The sequence below is a fragment of the Hetaerina americana genome, unplaced genomic scaffold (genome assembly GCF_022747635.1).
Source record: "Hetaerina americana unplaced genomic scaffold, ioHetAmer1.1.p SCAF_6, whole genome shotgun sequence".
Classification (NCBI taxonomy): Eukaryota; Metazoa; Arthropoda; class Insecta; order Odonata; family Calopterygidae; genus Hetaerina; species Hetaerina americana.
In genome coordinates this window covers 34,275,638-34,292,469 of record NW_027287205.1, presented here as the reverse complement: position 1 = coordinate 34,292,469, position 16,832 = coordinate 34,275,638, and the positions used below count along the sequence as shown (strand labels likewise).

Genomic DNA, 16,832 nt, shown 5'->3' with positions numbered 1-16,832 from the left:
GCATAGACGTAAATGTAAAAGGTACGTTGATGGTTTTTATGATTGGAATGGAATAGTAATAGGAATTGGGTAAGAATATTGGACGAAATGAAGGGAGGTAGAGTAGTGGAACCAAATACGAGTTACTTCTGTACCACATACCAGATTGTGTTCCGTTATCAGAGGTAAATAAGTGTATCGCAGTTTCGTATTTATCCATCCGTAAACGGTAGATGACCGATGGTAATGATATTTATTATTTTTTGGTATTTTTAGGGTTAACGTCAGTTCTCTTTCGTATATGTTTTCCTATGCATATATTCTTTTTCCATAGCAACAACGATTAAATGGTTTAAATGAACCAGAAATAAAAAGAGCCCTTTTTCCTCTAAGTCTCATCTCTGCACTACGCATTCTAGGTATTCAATTCATATGGATATTTTTATGTACGTACCTAAGTATATTCTGTGTTATAATCAGTATTTAAATTCTCAGATGGATTACTGAAGTTTGCTATTCAGTGTTGATTTCCTCTCCCTTAGATTGGTTTTCCGTTTTACGTCCTTTTTGATTTGTTTTACTATATGTACCTTTCTCTTAGGCTTCCATTACGGAATCCTTCCCTCAGTTTTCCTTTTTATGATGCTTCTAACTAATCCGTTGTGCTCCGAGGTGAGTTCAACCCATTTAATTCTACATTAGAGAAAGACGTAGAAAGAGTGTTTTCGTTAAAATATGGCGTGTTTGGTTGATGCTGATGATCATTGCAATTTACGATAAGTAGATGAGGTAAATGTAAAAAATAATTTAGAAAACTGAGGCGGGATTGGTGTTATAGGGTGGTAAAGGGTGTAATAGGGTGTTAAATGGAGACATTAGATGGTGGATAGAGATGTTTTTAAGGTAAAATGTACTACTACAAAGAACGAGAATGCAATGAAACTATTGGCGAATCTTTACAAAAAAAACTAATAGTAACACACCGGCCGCATAGTACTAATAACCGCTTTTAAAAATAAACATATATAATACCCGACTGTTTTTGTGGAAAAGATGTACGAACTGGGAATGTGTGTACATAACGCACCTATCGGAATCGGTATCATCATATCGCGCAATAAGCAATTTTTCCTTTACATGGCATAACGTTCCTTATTTGTCGTTAAAGCAGGTGAACTTGCGTTCTTTAGGGTGTTATTGAAATTAATGTAAGCAAAAAAACTTTCTTCTCTTCGAATATCTTCAGTTTCTTTTACGTTGCGCTATTCCTAAAATATTCTTTCATCTTTCGTTTGACTCCATTTTCTTTTTCTCAACCACTTTCTGGGCCTGATTTGTTCTTTATCTCTCTCTCTCTTTCTCCTTCCTCCCTTGAAATCCTTCCAATTCCAACAATTTATCTCTCAAATTATATATTTTTATTTCTTTTTCATCTTTTAATTTATTTCTTTCTAGATTCTTACTTTCTTTTCTTACTTTTTGAACCCAAGTCGTTCTTGTCTTCTTCCCAAAAATATATCTAAAATACCCTTTGCTAACCTATTATCATGAATTCTGTTTAAACTCCCGAAAAATGTAAACCTTCTTTTTATTTTTTCCGTTATGCTTTCCACATTTTGATACATTTCATCATCACAGCTTAATATCGTTACTTCTGTAGTTGCATTTGGATAATATAGTATGTATCATTTAAGTTCACCGAGTATTTTCATTCGTCATTCGCGTACTTTTTGCTTTGCTAAATCACGTTCAGTGTATTTTTTGACATCAAGATACACACCTTTTTAAATCTTTAATTGTATGCGTACCACATGCTACTTATATTTTATGAAAATTCTTCTCTATGACATATTTTAAAAACGATTTCCTAGCAGCACTTAACCTACAGATTTTACATTCTATCCTACAAGATTGTATATGCTTTAAATAATGAATGTTTTTAACAGGTGATTTATAATGAAAACTTCGTTGCAATTTTCCACAGTTAAAACTTTATTGCCGACCATGGTTTCGATACACTGTATCATCTTCAGGTGAAGTACCAGAATTAAGTACCGCAGGTGATTTATATTTTTTGTCGTTATGCATATTCAATTCTACAAAAATAAAGATCTTGAATTAAGTACATAGTATCAATAAAACATTCTCTCCCTACCTTATGCTTTTCTTCCTCTACCCACCTTACTTCCTCACTCACCCATCATACCAAAGCTTCAAATATAGCCTGCCTTCTCAAATGATGTTTTTCAGTACCATACCACGCCACGCTTCTTATGAGTCTTATTTCCGTTATTACTGAAAATCTCTAATTATTGGGAGATTTTCAGTAATAACGGAAATAAGACTCATTTATCAGACAAATATTTTTCTCAATGCAATTATTGCTCCACTTATTTTCATCCACGCCATTCCCATGATAGCCTCGGAATATTTTTTCTTCTCTTTATCAATTGAGTGTAAGTACGCTGAAGTTATTTCTAATTCACTTAACGTTTGGATGACAGTTCTGGTTCGTCCACCTGCCACCCTAACCATTCCATTGTGCCCATTCTCCGGGTCTTAGAGTATGTATGTACATATATGCTCGCTATTGATTCTCTGAACCCACCTCGCCCCCGCATCACAGTCGGTGTAGCGGCCTGACTTTGATTACGTGGGCTCCCTTCGCGAATCCTGAGTGATCGTCCGTGACCCCCTGATTCCCTACCCAACCCTCTTCCTCCCATGGGCACGCAGAAACTCTCTCCATCTCCGCCTCTGACGCACAACAAGAGGTGTCATTTGGGTGTCTAGGAATGGGCGGTGTCCACTGTGGGCGCTGGATGAAGGGAGGGCTTGAGAGTATGTGGGTTTTGGAATAGGCCCGGAGTCCGAAACGGCCGGACTGGGCGACCGTAACGGCTCCGGGACACTCGCCTACCCTTCTCTCTCTCTCTCTTTCTCTCTCTCTCCCGCGAAAATTTCGATTCCGTCGGAATGAACGAGGGGATGGATGAATGGCTTCAGGGGTAGGTGGATCGCCAGACCAACCCGCCCACCTATCTCCCGGTCCCAAGGGTTCGAGGTTTAGGGTGTGTGTGTGTGTGTGTGTGTGGAAGTGAAAGGCGATATCCTCACGGATGGTCCACAGGGAAATGGTTTCCTCCCTTTTAATTAATTGGTCGGTTTGCCGAAATGGAGTTAGGTGGCGTTCTTTATTCTACGGAATCGACATGGCTTGAACGCTTTACAAGAATACTCGAATAAAGGTAGTTATGTGACTATAAATGTTCCCTACGGCATGTATTAGTGGATATATCAGTTGATTAACGTTGGAAATAAAATGAGCAGATCAACTGGCACATGGAAGGATGCTTATGATTGGTTGAGGAGAGTTAAACAGAGGAGTTTGAGATACACCCCTGAATGGGGGGGGGTGAAACTAAATGAACATATTCAGAGGCAATTGTTTCCTGAAAACATAAATAGAACGGAACTATGAACAGGAAATCTTTTGATGAGGACCAAGGATTAATCAGATTAAGTACGTGACAACAGACTTCGACATAAGGGAATATGAGGTATGGAAGCAATTGGCGCTTAGTAAGAATGTTAGAGGACCATTACAAGCCTCGAATTGATGTTGCCTCAGGCGTTTTTACGGTCTAAAGTTGATACATCGTCGAACAGGGTTGTAAACAGACTAGGATTTATTGGGATTGTTAATTTACTTTGTTATTACTGTCATTTTTATGAATAGGGGATTCTATTTCGTTATTAACTCGATTAGAAGTTACTAGTCGTGTGTCTCTTTTACACAGTAGTCATTATTAATTATTCCTAGCACATAAAAATTTGAAAAAGAAAAGGATATGGCCTATCCCATACCAAAATGAAATCTCTCATTTCAGTCAGTTGAACTGGATAAAGTTTAAACATACCAAAAGTATCTCATAACTTGTTTTTAATGAAATGTGTTTTTCATGTGAAGCCATAGTTTCAGGAAAAGTTTTAATCTTAAGTAATACATTGGTCCTTTGAGTTTAGCCAGACATTGTTATTAGTTTTTCCCGCGTTAAAGTCCATAAAAATGTCCTTATTTAAAACTGCTGACCATTTCGCCCTAGTTTTAAAATTTATTCCATTATGTACATCTTATTCATGGATTGCCATGATATACTTCGGAGTTCTGATCTATTTTCATTTCAAAAAGATTCCGCATCCAGCTAACTAAACATAAATCAGATATTAATGTAAGTTGGATTTGTATTTTGAGTATCATTTCTCCGTGCGCTCAATTTTATTCAGTAAATCAAGTTCAATTCCTTTGTTAGTGATCTTTGTTAATGACCTCTGATCTCCTTCTTCTGCAAGTCGTGTTGACTTTCCCCAATTCTGATTATTTTATCCTCTTCGTCTTTCTCACCGCCCTACGTTTTGTTCATCAGGAATTTCGTACTAGCATGCCTTATTCTCTGTGTGACTTAAATGAAATCTGGGAAATTGTTCTTCTTTAAGACCTATATCTCTGTATTTACCTCCTGATTGAGATAGTGAAATGAACTGAGAAAGTAAGCTCATTTGTAAACATAGAGTGACAAAGCTGTTTCATAGCTCCACACTAGCTGAACAAAGTATCATGTTAGCAGTAAGAAGGCAAAATGGAAATGGAAGTATTGTATGCTCCCAGTAATGCCTAAAAGATCTTCTATCACTTCAAAGAGTGCAAATGAGTAGCAGTTGAATAAAATAACTAAAGAGTAGTCTGAATTACAAGTAGAGATATTCAATAAGATATTTTTTATTTTTCGCCAACTTCGTCAAGTTACTATTTTGAGAATTTCATTTACAAAAGTCCTTAATTCCATTCGATTCTCAGACTACTTTTTCTCTCGTAAAACCCTGTACTCAAGTAATCCAATGCCTCTTTGACGTGTTTTATCCGCAACCTGTCTTTCTAGTCCTTTCCATTCAATCTGTTTTTTCCATTAACGTGCTTGAGGCTTTTATTCCTTTGCAAATGTCCAATAAGCTCGTATCTTATTCCACTTAGTGTTTTCAGAGAATCTTTTCCTTCGCCACTCTCTTTCAGGAATGTTTATGGTGATATGCGCCATCCATTTGAGACACGACAATTTCTGCTATGCTGAGTATTTGCTTCTTTGCTGTTGATCTTTTGAGCTATTATAGAATAGCGCTACCATGATTTATGAATGTGTATGGGTAGCATGTATGAGTTTTCACGGGATGGAAAAGTTTTGTTTTGATATGATGTCTTACCTGGCTGTAATCTTTCCATCAATAGATATTCCCCCCCTCATTTCCCACTGTCGAGATAAAAAATCCTATCTTTCCAAGGCATATTACTTACTTGAGTGCAATGCCCACTACCCACCAATAGTGGCCCTCTGTCCTCGTTTCGCTTGCTCGGTACTCACCGAGCAATATTTATAGTTGGACGGCATAATAGAAAACAAAAACATAAATAGAAAACACATGAAAGGACACTAACGTTTAAGAGAGTTTAAACCAACGGTTTTCTCTCAGGCCTTCTTTCTAAAGTAAGACTCCTAGGTGTGACTGTGTTACCTAAAGAAGGTCTAAGAGAAGATAGAAATATTTAAGTTTCTTAAACGTGAGTGTTCTTTTGCGTGTTATCTATTTATTTTTTATGTTATATAATGTATTCCGGTGTTACGTTTCTCTGGTGAGTGTTCCCACATCATCGCAATGGTACGGGTTTCTAAGGGGATGATTTTTAAATAGCGCTTATTATTTGGCGGTTTTGGATTTTTTTAATTGAAATTTCTAGCAGTATCCAATTAAAAATGATTTAACGATAAAGATAAGAAAGTACATTCATTTTTCTTACCAATGACATTACTTCGTATGATTATTATATCTAATACAATTCTGCAAAATATATAGCCTGCAAGGGAGAAAAATTAAAACTACATGCATTTATTGTGCAAGCTGATATAAATGATTTGAAATCAAATCTGAAACATAAAGCTTGCAATGTTTAGCACGTTTTCGGTGGAGTGTCGATATTTGATAATTTATAAGGTGTTAAAGTTTTTAAAAATTCAGTTCCTTGAAAAAACTGAGTGCTCCCGGACAACATTGCATAAGAGCGTTTTGATTTTAGGCTTATGTCCTTCTATATAATAGTTGAAGATAATTTATGGGTATCTTTCTCAATAAAGCTTATTATTCTCGTCTGCTTTTCTTTATTCTTCACCAATAATGCCGTGTACTCAAACAATCGTATTCTGTAAAGGAGCCCTCGGTATGCATTTGCCCATGAATTACATTTGCTCGTACATTATTGTAAACGTTGTAGCCCATGGATAGCAAGGTAAGCGCTTTCAAGTCACGTTACCTTAATTGGATATTGTGGAACTGTATGGGCCTTCTTAACCTCCGAGTGATTCCGTTTATTGACCTTGTCTTATTCGTCGACTAAGGCAGCTTATTTCGCAGTATGGCTCTTATTATAGAATTCGACCCATTATGCGCTTGGTTGGTGTTTGTAACTTTTGACCATCATGCTGTAGATGTGCAATCATCACCATGTAACCAAAAACAGCTCCAATAGTAATGAATGCTAATTGCAACTAATACAAGAGATGAAATTGATGGTTGAACTTGCACTTAAAAGCATGATGTTGAAGGATATCAGCAGGAGACGTTGTAGTAAGAGCTTATATCAGTTGTGGCTGCTAAACCTAGGGATACCATGGGCCAATTTTTTCACAAATGAGTGCAGATGCGCTATAAACTCACATGAGTTTTTTTTTACCTTCATACTTTTGCCTTTATGGTGGTAAAATACAAATTCACTTAGCCTTGTGGGAGGAAAAGGAAATACCCCATAATTTAATTAGATTAATTTATGTACACCTTTTCAAAAGACACATGTTAATTACATAGAAGGGGCCCCGGAATATGATTCATTATATTAGTGGCCATTTTAAATAAAAGTATGCTTGTTTGCATTATCAGCATTTTTATTTGAATTAATTATTACATTAAAAATATTTATTACAGCACAAAAACATTTCTTACCTTTATTGAAACTTTTCCGTCTGCTTGGATTTCACTAGTTTTTTAATGTTTGTTTTAAATTTATCAGTGAAAGCAGCGGATAGTTCTTCAAAAATAGTTAGTTATTCGCGGCCTTGTTTTGCTTTTAATCAATTATATGGATGAAAATGCTTGTTCACATTTATATGCCGTTCCAAAGGAAAATATATAATGCATTCCATTGTTTCTGGCTCAACTTTTTGGAAGTTCATGTTCATTAAATAAAGAATGCAATGCATTATCCACTGTAATCTAACAATTAATATTTATATCAAAATAATTAAAGGGAAAAACAAAAATATAGGTCTTAAGTACGTACGCTGTATCACACAGAATATCAATTATGTGGAATTTTAATTTCGTTCGCGTCAATAAAAAGTAGTGGCACTCTTATTTGACAAACTTAATATGTATTTATTCTTGAATCAGTCTTTCGATCAGTCTCAATACAAAAACCACGCTAGTATACTCGATGAAACCCTGCTTCAAACTCCACGCCACGGTGGCTAACTCATAATTGACTCACCATATCGTAAGCGCGCTGCTCATTGGCACGTGACTTCAAACACATCTAGTGTTGCTAAAGTGCGGTGTTATTGATCGTTTATTCAGGAATGTGGAATGGTAACACCAACAAAAATATCCGTACGTTTGTAAATCCACCAAAAGTAAAACATCTCACAAGTTCAATTATAAGTTTCAGACCCCAAGAAGGCTACCGAGGGCTGTACGAGTTGTACTGAGATCGCTTTGGTATTGAATATATTAAGATGGATTCAGTAATGACCTATATTTCAAAAAAATAAGTAGGAATAAAGAAAAATACGCTATGCGTAATCATCCAAAGCGGCACGTTTGGTGTATGTGCCACAGTTTGGCCACCCTTGGAACTTAGATGCTCTCATGAAAAATGTTTTTTCAAGTAACTTCATAACTTGTTTGTATATCAACTTTACAATGTTATTAGTTTATTTTATTAGGAAGGAGTTGCTTACGAATTGAAACTGCAAATTACGTTTACACGTAAACGTTTATACACGTGACCGAAGTGAATCCCCTCGACAAAAATATTGCGTAGGTACCAATGTTAGATAAAGGGCCAGAGAAAGCAAATGCTCCAAATTAAACCAGGAACTTACATTTTTATTTTCTAATTTTTGCAGATTCCATAACAATTACTTTGTCTTTGACGAATTGGAAAGTATTTTATCATTAGATTTCGCAGAAATAATTTTTTTCATTAATTTGAGAAGAAGAGTAGAAATTAATTCTGGTTAAAGTTCCCTTAAATCATTTCTAATTATTTATTGTTTGACTTAACTGCTTAAAAAAATTAATATTACTTCAACGGATTTGACTCTTATTGAAAATTTTCATGCATATCTGGATTCGGCAAAAAGTACGGTGAGGATTCAAGTTTCGTTAACTTGTCATTTGGAAATTGAAAACAGTCGACGATTTTAACGTGTGAAAGCCGCTATTCTCTTTCAATGGGTCCAGAGTTGAATTTGGTGCGGAAAATGAAAGATGCATCATCCAAGTTCTTACAGTAGATATCAATAATGCTGTAATGCAAATAATGGGAAATTTTTAACAAAATGTAGGCTTATATGGAAACAAAGGTAAAAGTTCAAAAAACGTTTTAGTAAATATTTTGAGTGAGCTGATGAAATATAAATGGAATGAATTAATTTAAATGTATTTAACATGAAGAGACTCGTTGATGAATAAATTTAGAGAGTGTTTTAGCACTGAAAGAACACTAACCAAAAAATTTTTAGGAAACCCCAAATACATTTGCACTAAAATGACGTATTTAAAGAAAAAAGTCAACAATTTCCGCCGTACCAATATTTCAGATGCCTGGAAGCGAGGAATCGTTAATTAGGCAAGAATTAGATCAATGCACATTTTTAGCAAAGAATATAATGCCGTATTAGTCGATAATAATATGCAAGTCCATTTACTTGCTATAATACTACCTCCGGTGCATACAAAACGTTCGTGAAATTAGAGAAATCGCCATCATAATTTGATATAGCTAAATATTCTCTTCACGAATTTTTCGTGAAAGTAAAATAGTTGAATATTACCGGCACGTACTTTCAAATTACCTCGTTGATTTCGTCGCGGCAATTACTACGTACACAACTTCTCTTAACGGGAGGCCTTCGGGAAGTGGATCCGGTCGAGCGAAAGTCTTTCAACTCCTATCTCTCCCCAGACGCCTCCCGAGTGTATTTGGCTACTGCTCTCCTTTTGCCATTAGGGAAACTACCACCCGAAGAAAACGTGTACACTCCTAATTTTGGAAGCTTAATCTCACTCCTTAATGCCCTCGCATCCATGGGGTAAGGATAAGGCGAGGCTCCCAATTGCCGCCTGAGAAACCACCGATAATTATTATTGCCCTCCTCCCCATCCAACCTCCCTCCCTCTCCATCCCCAAGGATTACGCGATCGCTTCAGCGGCCAAAACTACGAGACGGTTTGCATGCAAATGCGACCTTTCCTGGCATAATGCTGTCACTTTATTGGCGAATAAACCTCAGCAATAATGCTGTACTCCGGAGGAATTCATTTAGTTCAGGCACAACACCGCCGGCTCACGACTGAGCTCGCGTTCAATGTGTGCAAGGCGTATAGGATTTTGATGGCCAATTGAGAAAGTACACTTTATGTCTAGTACAGTTATGCATCTGGTTTATAAACTTGGTCTCTTAGCCACGTCAAACAACAGAGAAATTTGAAGGTATTTTGAGTCAAGGGTGAGGAGGAGGAAGAAAAAAAATGCTTCCAATCGGAGTTTATAAAAATGAAGGAGTATATCGGATATATTCTATTAATCAGGAAAACTATATACTGGATACACCGGAAGGCGATTTAATTTTTAAGACAAATATAGAGGATAATGGTGGAAAGCGCATTTTAGATGGAGATATAAATATTTGACAGGATTAATGGAGGATGAAAGTATATGGAGTTAAAACAACTATTTAATGTAACATGGTGCTTAAGAATATTTATTGCGGTGAAAGACGGATCTTTGACGGGAAGAAATGCATAGTTTTTGATTCGAGGGGTTTTGTGCCAGTGGTGGAAAATCCCACGCGGGGGGGAAACATCCTCGACTTCTTTTGAGACCGAAAGTGGGTTGTGAAAGTTGAGATCCTTCCGGGAATAAGGGACCATTCAGCTGTGCATATATATCCCAACTGGGAGAGGCCTCAGTACAAGAGGCTAGTAAACATAAAGACAGTATGGCAATAAAAACGTGGTGATAGGGTAGGGTTCCAGACCTTTTGAGGGAAAAGTATTTGGAATGGGTAAGTGGTGGGCAGAATGTAGAAGAAATCTGGGAGACATTTATGGAGATAATGGAGGAGGGATTAAATAACTTGGTTTCGAAAAAAACCTTAGAGAAAATATTGATCCAGAGTTCTACAACCTCAGAATCAGATCCTTTGAAAAAATAATATGGGTGATTCATAAAAGACGAAGTGAGAGCTCGGAATTGCTCATAAATTACAAAATATTAGTTCGGGAATCAAATAAAGTTAAGATAATAGCCAAATAAACTTTCCTTAAGAGCATAATCTCGAAAAATACTGGAATTACATTTCATAAATCCCTGTGGAGGAGGAAAGACAACAGGGAAAACGCAACAGCTTTAAAAAAAGAGGATGGAACACTAATTGTTGAAGATAAGGCAATCACTAATGAATTTAACATTTGGTATGCAAGTGTATTTAAGGGGATGCTAAGCAAAATGGATTCTGTAGACACATCTCTGAGTCGTCAAAGATGTGAAAACATATTAAATGCTAAAAGTATTAAAGCGACGAGCTCACAAATGTAAGAGAAAATTAGGAAAATGAGAACGAATAAATGAAAATAGCCACATTTTATTTCAATTTACTTGCTTAAATTGGGTGGTAGTGTAGTTTCAAAATTTTTTAAATAATTTTTTCAATGTTACCATAAACAATAATACCCTGCCAAATGCATGGAAGGAGGCATATTGAACAACAATTTTCAAAGGTGGAGACAAGACACTAGATGATAATTATAGATCAGTAAGCATGACGTCAGTTGTGCTATTAGTTATTGTTAAGCTATTAGAAAAGATGATTTCCACATTTTTCGGGCTGCGTCCGCGTATGTCGTTTAAATGTACAACAGTTTCGCCAGCTATCCTGCTGGCGTCCTCAGGTCAAGGATGAAAAGAAGCTTGTTGTCCCGTCTTATATAGGAAAAATCCGGCGCCAATACCGGGAAATTTCTTGGCCAATCAGGGAACGTCCTCATATTTGCGCGGAATTATTCGTTTCCACGCACTGTGGAGTGGATATCCATCCTCTCTGTTAAAATTTTTTCACCTACTCATCGCCGCGGAAACCTTCGAACGAATATTAGAAAAGATAATTGCTGATTACCTCTGCGTTGCGTGGAAGGATGAGAATTGGTAGTAGAGTCACCAACATGGTTTCAGAAAAGGGCACGCTTGTGATACTCGGCTATTACGGTTCTGCCAGGTAATGTCCCACTCTTAGGATGCAGGAGTAGAAATGAATACTATTATAGGCGATCTGTCAAAAGCCTTTGGCAAAGTTGGCCTTGATCGCTCATAGCTTAAGAAAGGCCAATTACCACTCACAGATGGGACACAGGGATGAAAGAGTATTCTCATGAGTAAAAAAATTTCATGAAAGGTTCAACACATTGGGTCAAATTAGGAGAAGTGTATTCTGAAAAATTAGGTTGCTTTCGGGAGTCTCACAAGGTAGCGTACTTGGCCCGCTCTTATTTTCAATCAATATAAATGATCTCCCGGAAAAAAGTAAATCTCAAATGAAACTTTTGCAGATTACTGCATTATCCACAGGAAAGTCGAGAATGAGAGCGATCGCGAAGTACTGCAAATGGTCGTGAATAAAATGGCGGAGTGGGTGACAAATAATTGAATGATTATTAATGTTACCTTTGCAGTAAGACAATGTTGTCCCTTTGCGGATGAGTCAACGTGTATTAACCGTATAGGTTGAGAAAAATAAGTTTTGTCTGTTCTAAAATAGAATCAAGTATCATCTGGGGTAGCCTATATGACTTCATCTCATGGGCGTCTGTTATTAACTTTGCGTGTTTTATCTATGTATTTCTGATTGTTTAGTTCCCCCACGTTGTTTCCATTAGGTTGAATTAGTCTCACTGTCCTCATAAAGCTACTTCATCTGCGTATCACTTGTATACCCGTTCCATACTTATCGTCATTCTCAAGTTGCACCGCATTTTCACTGCTTCAATTCTGTGCATTTTAAAGCGTTTGACATGCTATACCACAGACAAAATTCCACATATTATTTTTTTTTATTTACTGTTATCATATAGTCTTCTCTTGAAGAGATAAAATAGCTATATATAAAGGTCACAAATTTGGAGCCATAACGACCTAAGATAAGGCGTTTGTTTACGTTTTGGATACTTTTTTGAGGTCATCGCCAAAGTTGAGAAACCCTCTGAACAAATACGAACTATCTGAATGCTTGTGGCAGAGGATGTTAAAATTTCCTGAAATACCTTTATTATCAGCGGAATCGGAATTACTTTGAAAACTATCAAAGATATTCTGTGAATAAAAATTGCCTCATGTGAGATACCTAGGTTTTATAAACCATTTGGAGAGACATTATGAAACAACTTTCTGCTTATAACAACGCTCGATATGTAAGCAAACTAACATATTTAGATATAATTGCAATCCCTTTTTCACTTAACAAGTATTTGCATAAAAGGTATCGGGAATAGTTTCGAAAAATATAATTATTTCAAATATTACTAGAGTGCCTTCAAATTCTTACAAGTGCATCTCTTGAGCACCGACACACTTTTTCCGGCAGTTTTTTAATACTCGAGGGTTACCTAATAGGCGGTTTCTAGAGCATTCTTAAGGCTACGTATGCAAGTTTCTTTGACGGCAATTAGGGTCCCATTATGAGTTCCTTTCAGGGAGAATTTGACTTTTGGGATTAGGGCAAAGTCTGCTGGTACCAAGCCGGAAATGTAGGGGGGTTAGGGAATGGTCGTGATGTCACTATTTGTCACCACCTTGGAACCTCAAGCACTCAAGCTTCGGGACGAGTTAAGCACACATCTTTCTCAGCCTTAAATTTTCAGTGATTGTGGTGAGCCCTGCCATCTTCTCAATGTCAATACGATCTGCGGTCAGGAAAAAACTAGGCTGATTGTCTGAATTCAGCACTTTACACTGACGTTGCACGTTGTCAGCAGTCCTTGACGTTGACATCCAATGCGGGGATCGTCCTGCATACTCTCTCCGCCATCTTTGAAGAGAATGAGTCTCTTAAAAACTACAGTTTGTGACATGTTTTCGTCTTTGAACACTAGATAAATGATACTCCATGTCTATTTACCCAATTACATAAGTCCACACAAAATTTGATGGCTTACCGATGCTCAATGATTCCCTGCATTTTGCGCTTGCATCGAGTCACTTGATAAGGATCTACTAAAAACACGATCTAGCCTGAACAACCCCCTGCAGGCGATTGGTATTCAACGTGTTGTGATGATCAGATGCCCGTTGCCAAATTCATGCGTTTTTAACACGGTGCGACGTACAATCACATCAGGTAAAAACCGTTTCATTAGTTTTTATACAAACCTCGTGTCTTTTTCCCTTCTTCTCCCGGTAGATTACCTTAAAAAAAATATATATATATATATATATATATATATATATATATATATTTTTTTTTCGAAACTTTTATTTTTTTTACATAACGGTCTTCGACGACGACTTTAACACACAATAAACTACGACATTAAAACACAGAAACTCAAAGAAAGGACACGCATGTATGTAGTTGTGACGTTTGGATGGCGCTGCCGTCATTATCAGAATGTGGTAGAACGGAGAGGATATGTGTGGTGGAATGAGGGGAGGGGAGGTAATAAACAAATAGAAAGCGGATAAGAGGGAAAGGCGATGTCTAGGCGCCTAATGGAGGCAAGGTTTAAATGACTGGAGCATCTAGATATCATCAAAATATCTTTATTATTTTCCCTATGCAACTTTGTTGCCTTACACGCCTGTACTGTACAAACGAATTATACGAACAAGTTTTCCGTATCATTGTGCTAATAGTCCTCATGGCCGAGGGATATTGTTCATGACATCTTTATAAATAAATTGTATTACCTAGCAATCCCCACATTGTCAAATTTAACTCACTCTAGACATATATTATTAAAAGATACCACAGGTATATCGTTCTTTGAATATTCATCAGTTTTACAAAGTAACACCTTAATTTCTAAGTAAAATATTCCAAGTTCTGATGTTCATACTAAATATTTAGATTGGTATGTAAAAGTAGTAACTTATAGATTATATTTATCAAAAATAACTTTATGCAAAGTAGACCTTGCTCAAATAATATTTGTTTAATTTTACAAACAGTAGTACGTAGATATTCCTCTAATCAAATAACCATAAATTAATATTATTTATAGTCCAAAATCTATTTGGAATCGCCTCGGTCAAATATTTACATTCCAGTTTTTATGCTGGAGTATTTTAGATAAATTGATGAAAGCGCTGGAAAATTATTTTAATATTGATATAAAATTTTATCATTTTAACTATTCCGACATCTCTATAAATAGCGCTGTACGCGATTTGGCCTTAAATTTGATTTTTATGTAATTAATTGTGTGCTGAGACAAGAGGTTTTCAGCCAGCTGAACTGCCCTCTTAAGGAAAATTTTAAGTTCAACGTAAGCGGGAGGTAAGAATCTAGACTTATTACATCAATAATTAAAGGTACTTTCTCCAAAAGTTTGATTTGCCTTTTTTACAAATCGGTGAATGTCAAAGGATCCTAAAATGATGACATACATTTGATAATCATCATTTTCAATTAATCTTAAACAGATGAATTTAAAATGCGTCATGTGCTGAAGTTAAGGGGGGATGATATTTTTATATCGTGAAAAGTTTGAGAACCACAATTAACGATGTTTGTTTTTGGTATACTAAAATTATGCATGTTTTTCTTGTATTAGATATGTGTTACAGTTTTGTGTCAGTCTTCCTATTTTTAACATTTTGCATGCGCTTTTACATAGAATTGTACTAAAAACAATGACTAACATTACCCTCCTTCCCCAAACCTTTTGTCTTTGCAGAGTAGTTGCCCCTCCCGTCGCGAGATGGAAGGGCGACTCTTCTTCTGCCGTCGCTGTGCAGAGAAATGAAGGCGAAGACTAAGAGACACAATAATACCTTGTATAACAAAAAAGAATTATGAAAGAACCTCTTACTTTAATAATGTGCTGTGAGACGATCACAAAATGTATTCAATAGCATTGTTCCCCTAAAAAATAAGTGATATAAAATTGTTAAACGTGTATGTGTATGTTTCAATGTGTACGGAGACGTCGACATAACAAAGACTCTTGAAAAAAAGGAGTTGAATTCGTCGATAAATATATTTGTGTATAATCAAGTGTGTGAAACTTAACAAAAAAATATCAAAAAACCAGAAGGTGTCAGTAGAACTTAAAAAAATATATAAGAACATGGTCGTGAATTTTACTTTTGAGTGAATTTTCTAAATTTTTTGTCGGTAAAGAAAAAAATATATATATATAATATATATACAAATCAAGTTGAAAAATTGGTGAAGATGCTCCCTACCCCCGCCCTGACTATGTTTTGGAGAATATTGTGTACAAACGAGAAAGGTGGATATCTAGGAAGAGTGTTGGAACGCAGTAATTTTGAACCATATCTATTCCAAGAAATTGTAAAGGTGTAAAGAGTTGCAAAATAAATGGGAACAGTCTAATAACCCGCTGGCGTATAATTCCTTTCTAAAACCTTGGTGCCCTTTTTCAAAAATTATGTTTCTTTGTTTTAAGTTTTGTCGATCGCTCAAAGTTGGTCCTTATCGACGTAAGTTGTAATAAAGAAGAGTAGATTCAAACACAAATGTGCTCTATATTATATTATTATATTTCTCTAATGCCCGCATAAGCAATCATACTGAAAACAAATTTTATAGATGTACCCAATTTTTCGAGCTTTTAAAAGATTTTTTCTATTATCTTGAATGATGCTTCAAATTACGGAGATAGTATAAAATAATTATTGCTACCAGATGTAGTTACAAGTTTACTTGGGAAATGAAATAAGTTATTTGATAATTTATTCAATGTGCATAATAAGGATAGAGTTTCACAAATTAATTGAAAAACGAGAATAATTTCAAAATGCTATTTAAGCATTTTGTCATGTATCCATAACTATACAACTGATCATCAAATTAATTTGAAAAATAAAATACGATGATCTGTTGGAAATATAGAGATTTGATGAAACATTCCGGCCTCTTGACCACTTCTTAAAAGTTCCTTTAATTGACGAAACATATTGTTCTTTCGGAGGCAGTGATTTCCTTATCTCTCCAAACCTATAAGAAATGAACTTTAACTTACAATTTTTATCTATATTGGTCACCTCTGGCTACTGGAATAGGTATCAAATCATAAATATTTCAATTGCCTTTTCCTATTTCACGCCTTCTGCCCAAATAATCAACCCTATAAGTAATTTAATAAACTTTTTACTCTACTAATTATTTTAATGAATGAATTTTTCACCAACATCATTTTAATTGCACGCACATCTTCAAGTGAAATGAGAAAATCCAAATCCCTTTGCCGACAATGAACTATTATCTTATTTACCAAATGTAAGACTATAC

At 35.8% G+C, this 16,832-nt stretch overlaps 1 protein-coding gene across 2 annotated transcripts in view; it reads left to right on the top strand.

Annotated features, from left to right (window-relative positions):
• The window catches only part of LOC139695186 (uncharacterized), a 119,545-nt gene extending 103,649 nt beyond the window's left edge, over positions 1-15,896 (top strand). For both annotated transcript variants that reach the window (XR_011702279.1, XM_071593857.1), the window contains one exon: positions 15,253-15,896. Coding sequence is in view for 1 of the 2 variants with exons in the window: in XM_071593857.1 (XP_071449958.1) it covers positions 15,253-15,257 (5 nt within the window). In the remaining variant the exon portion in view is untranslated. The remainder of the gene's footprint in view (positions 1-15,252) is intronic.
• The last annotated feature ends 936 nt before the right edge of the window (positions 15,897-16,832 follow it).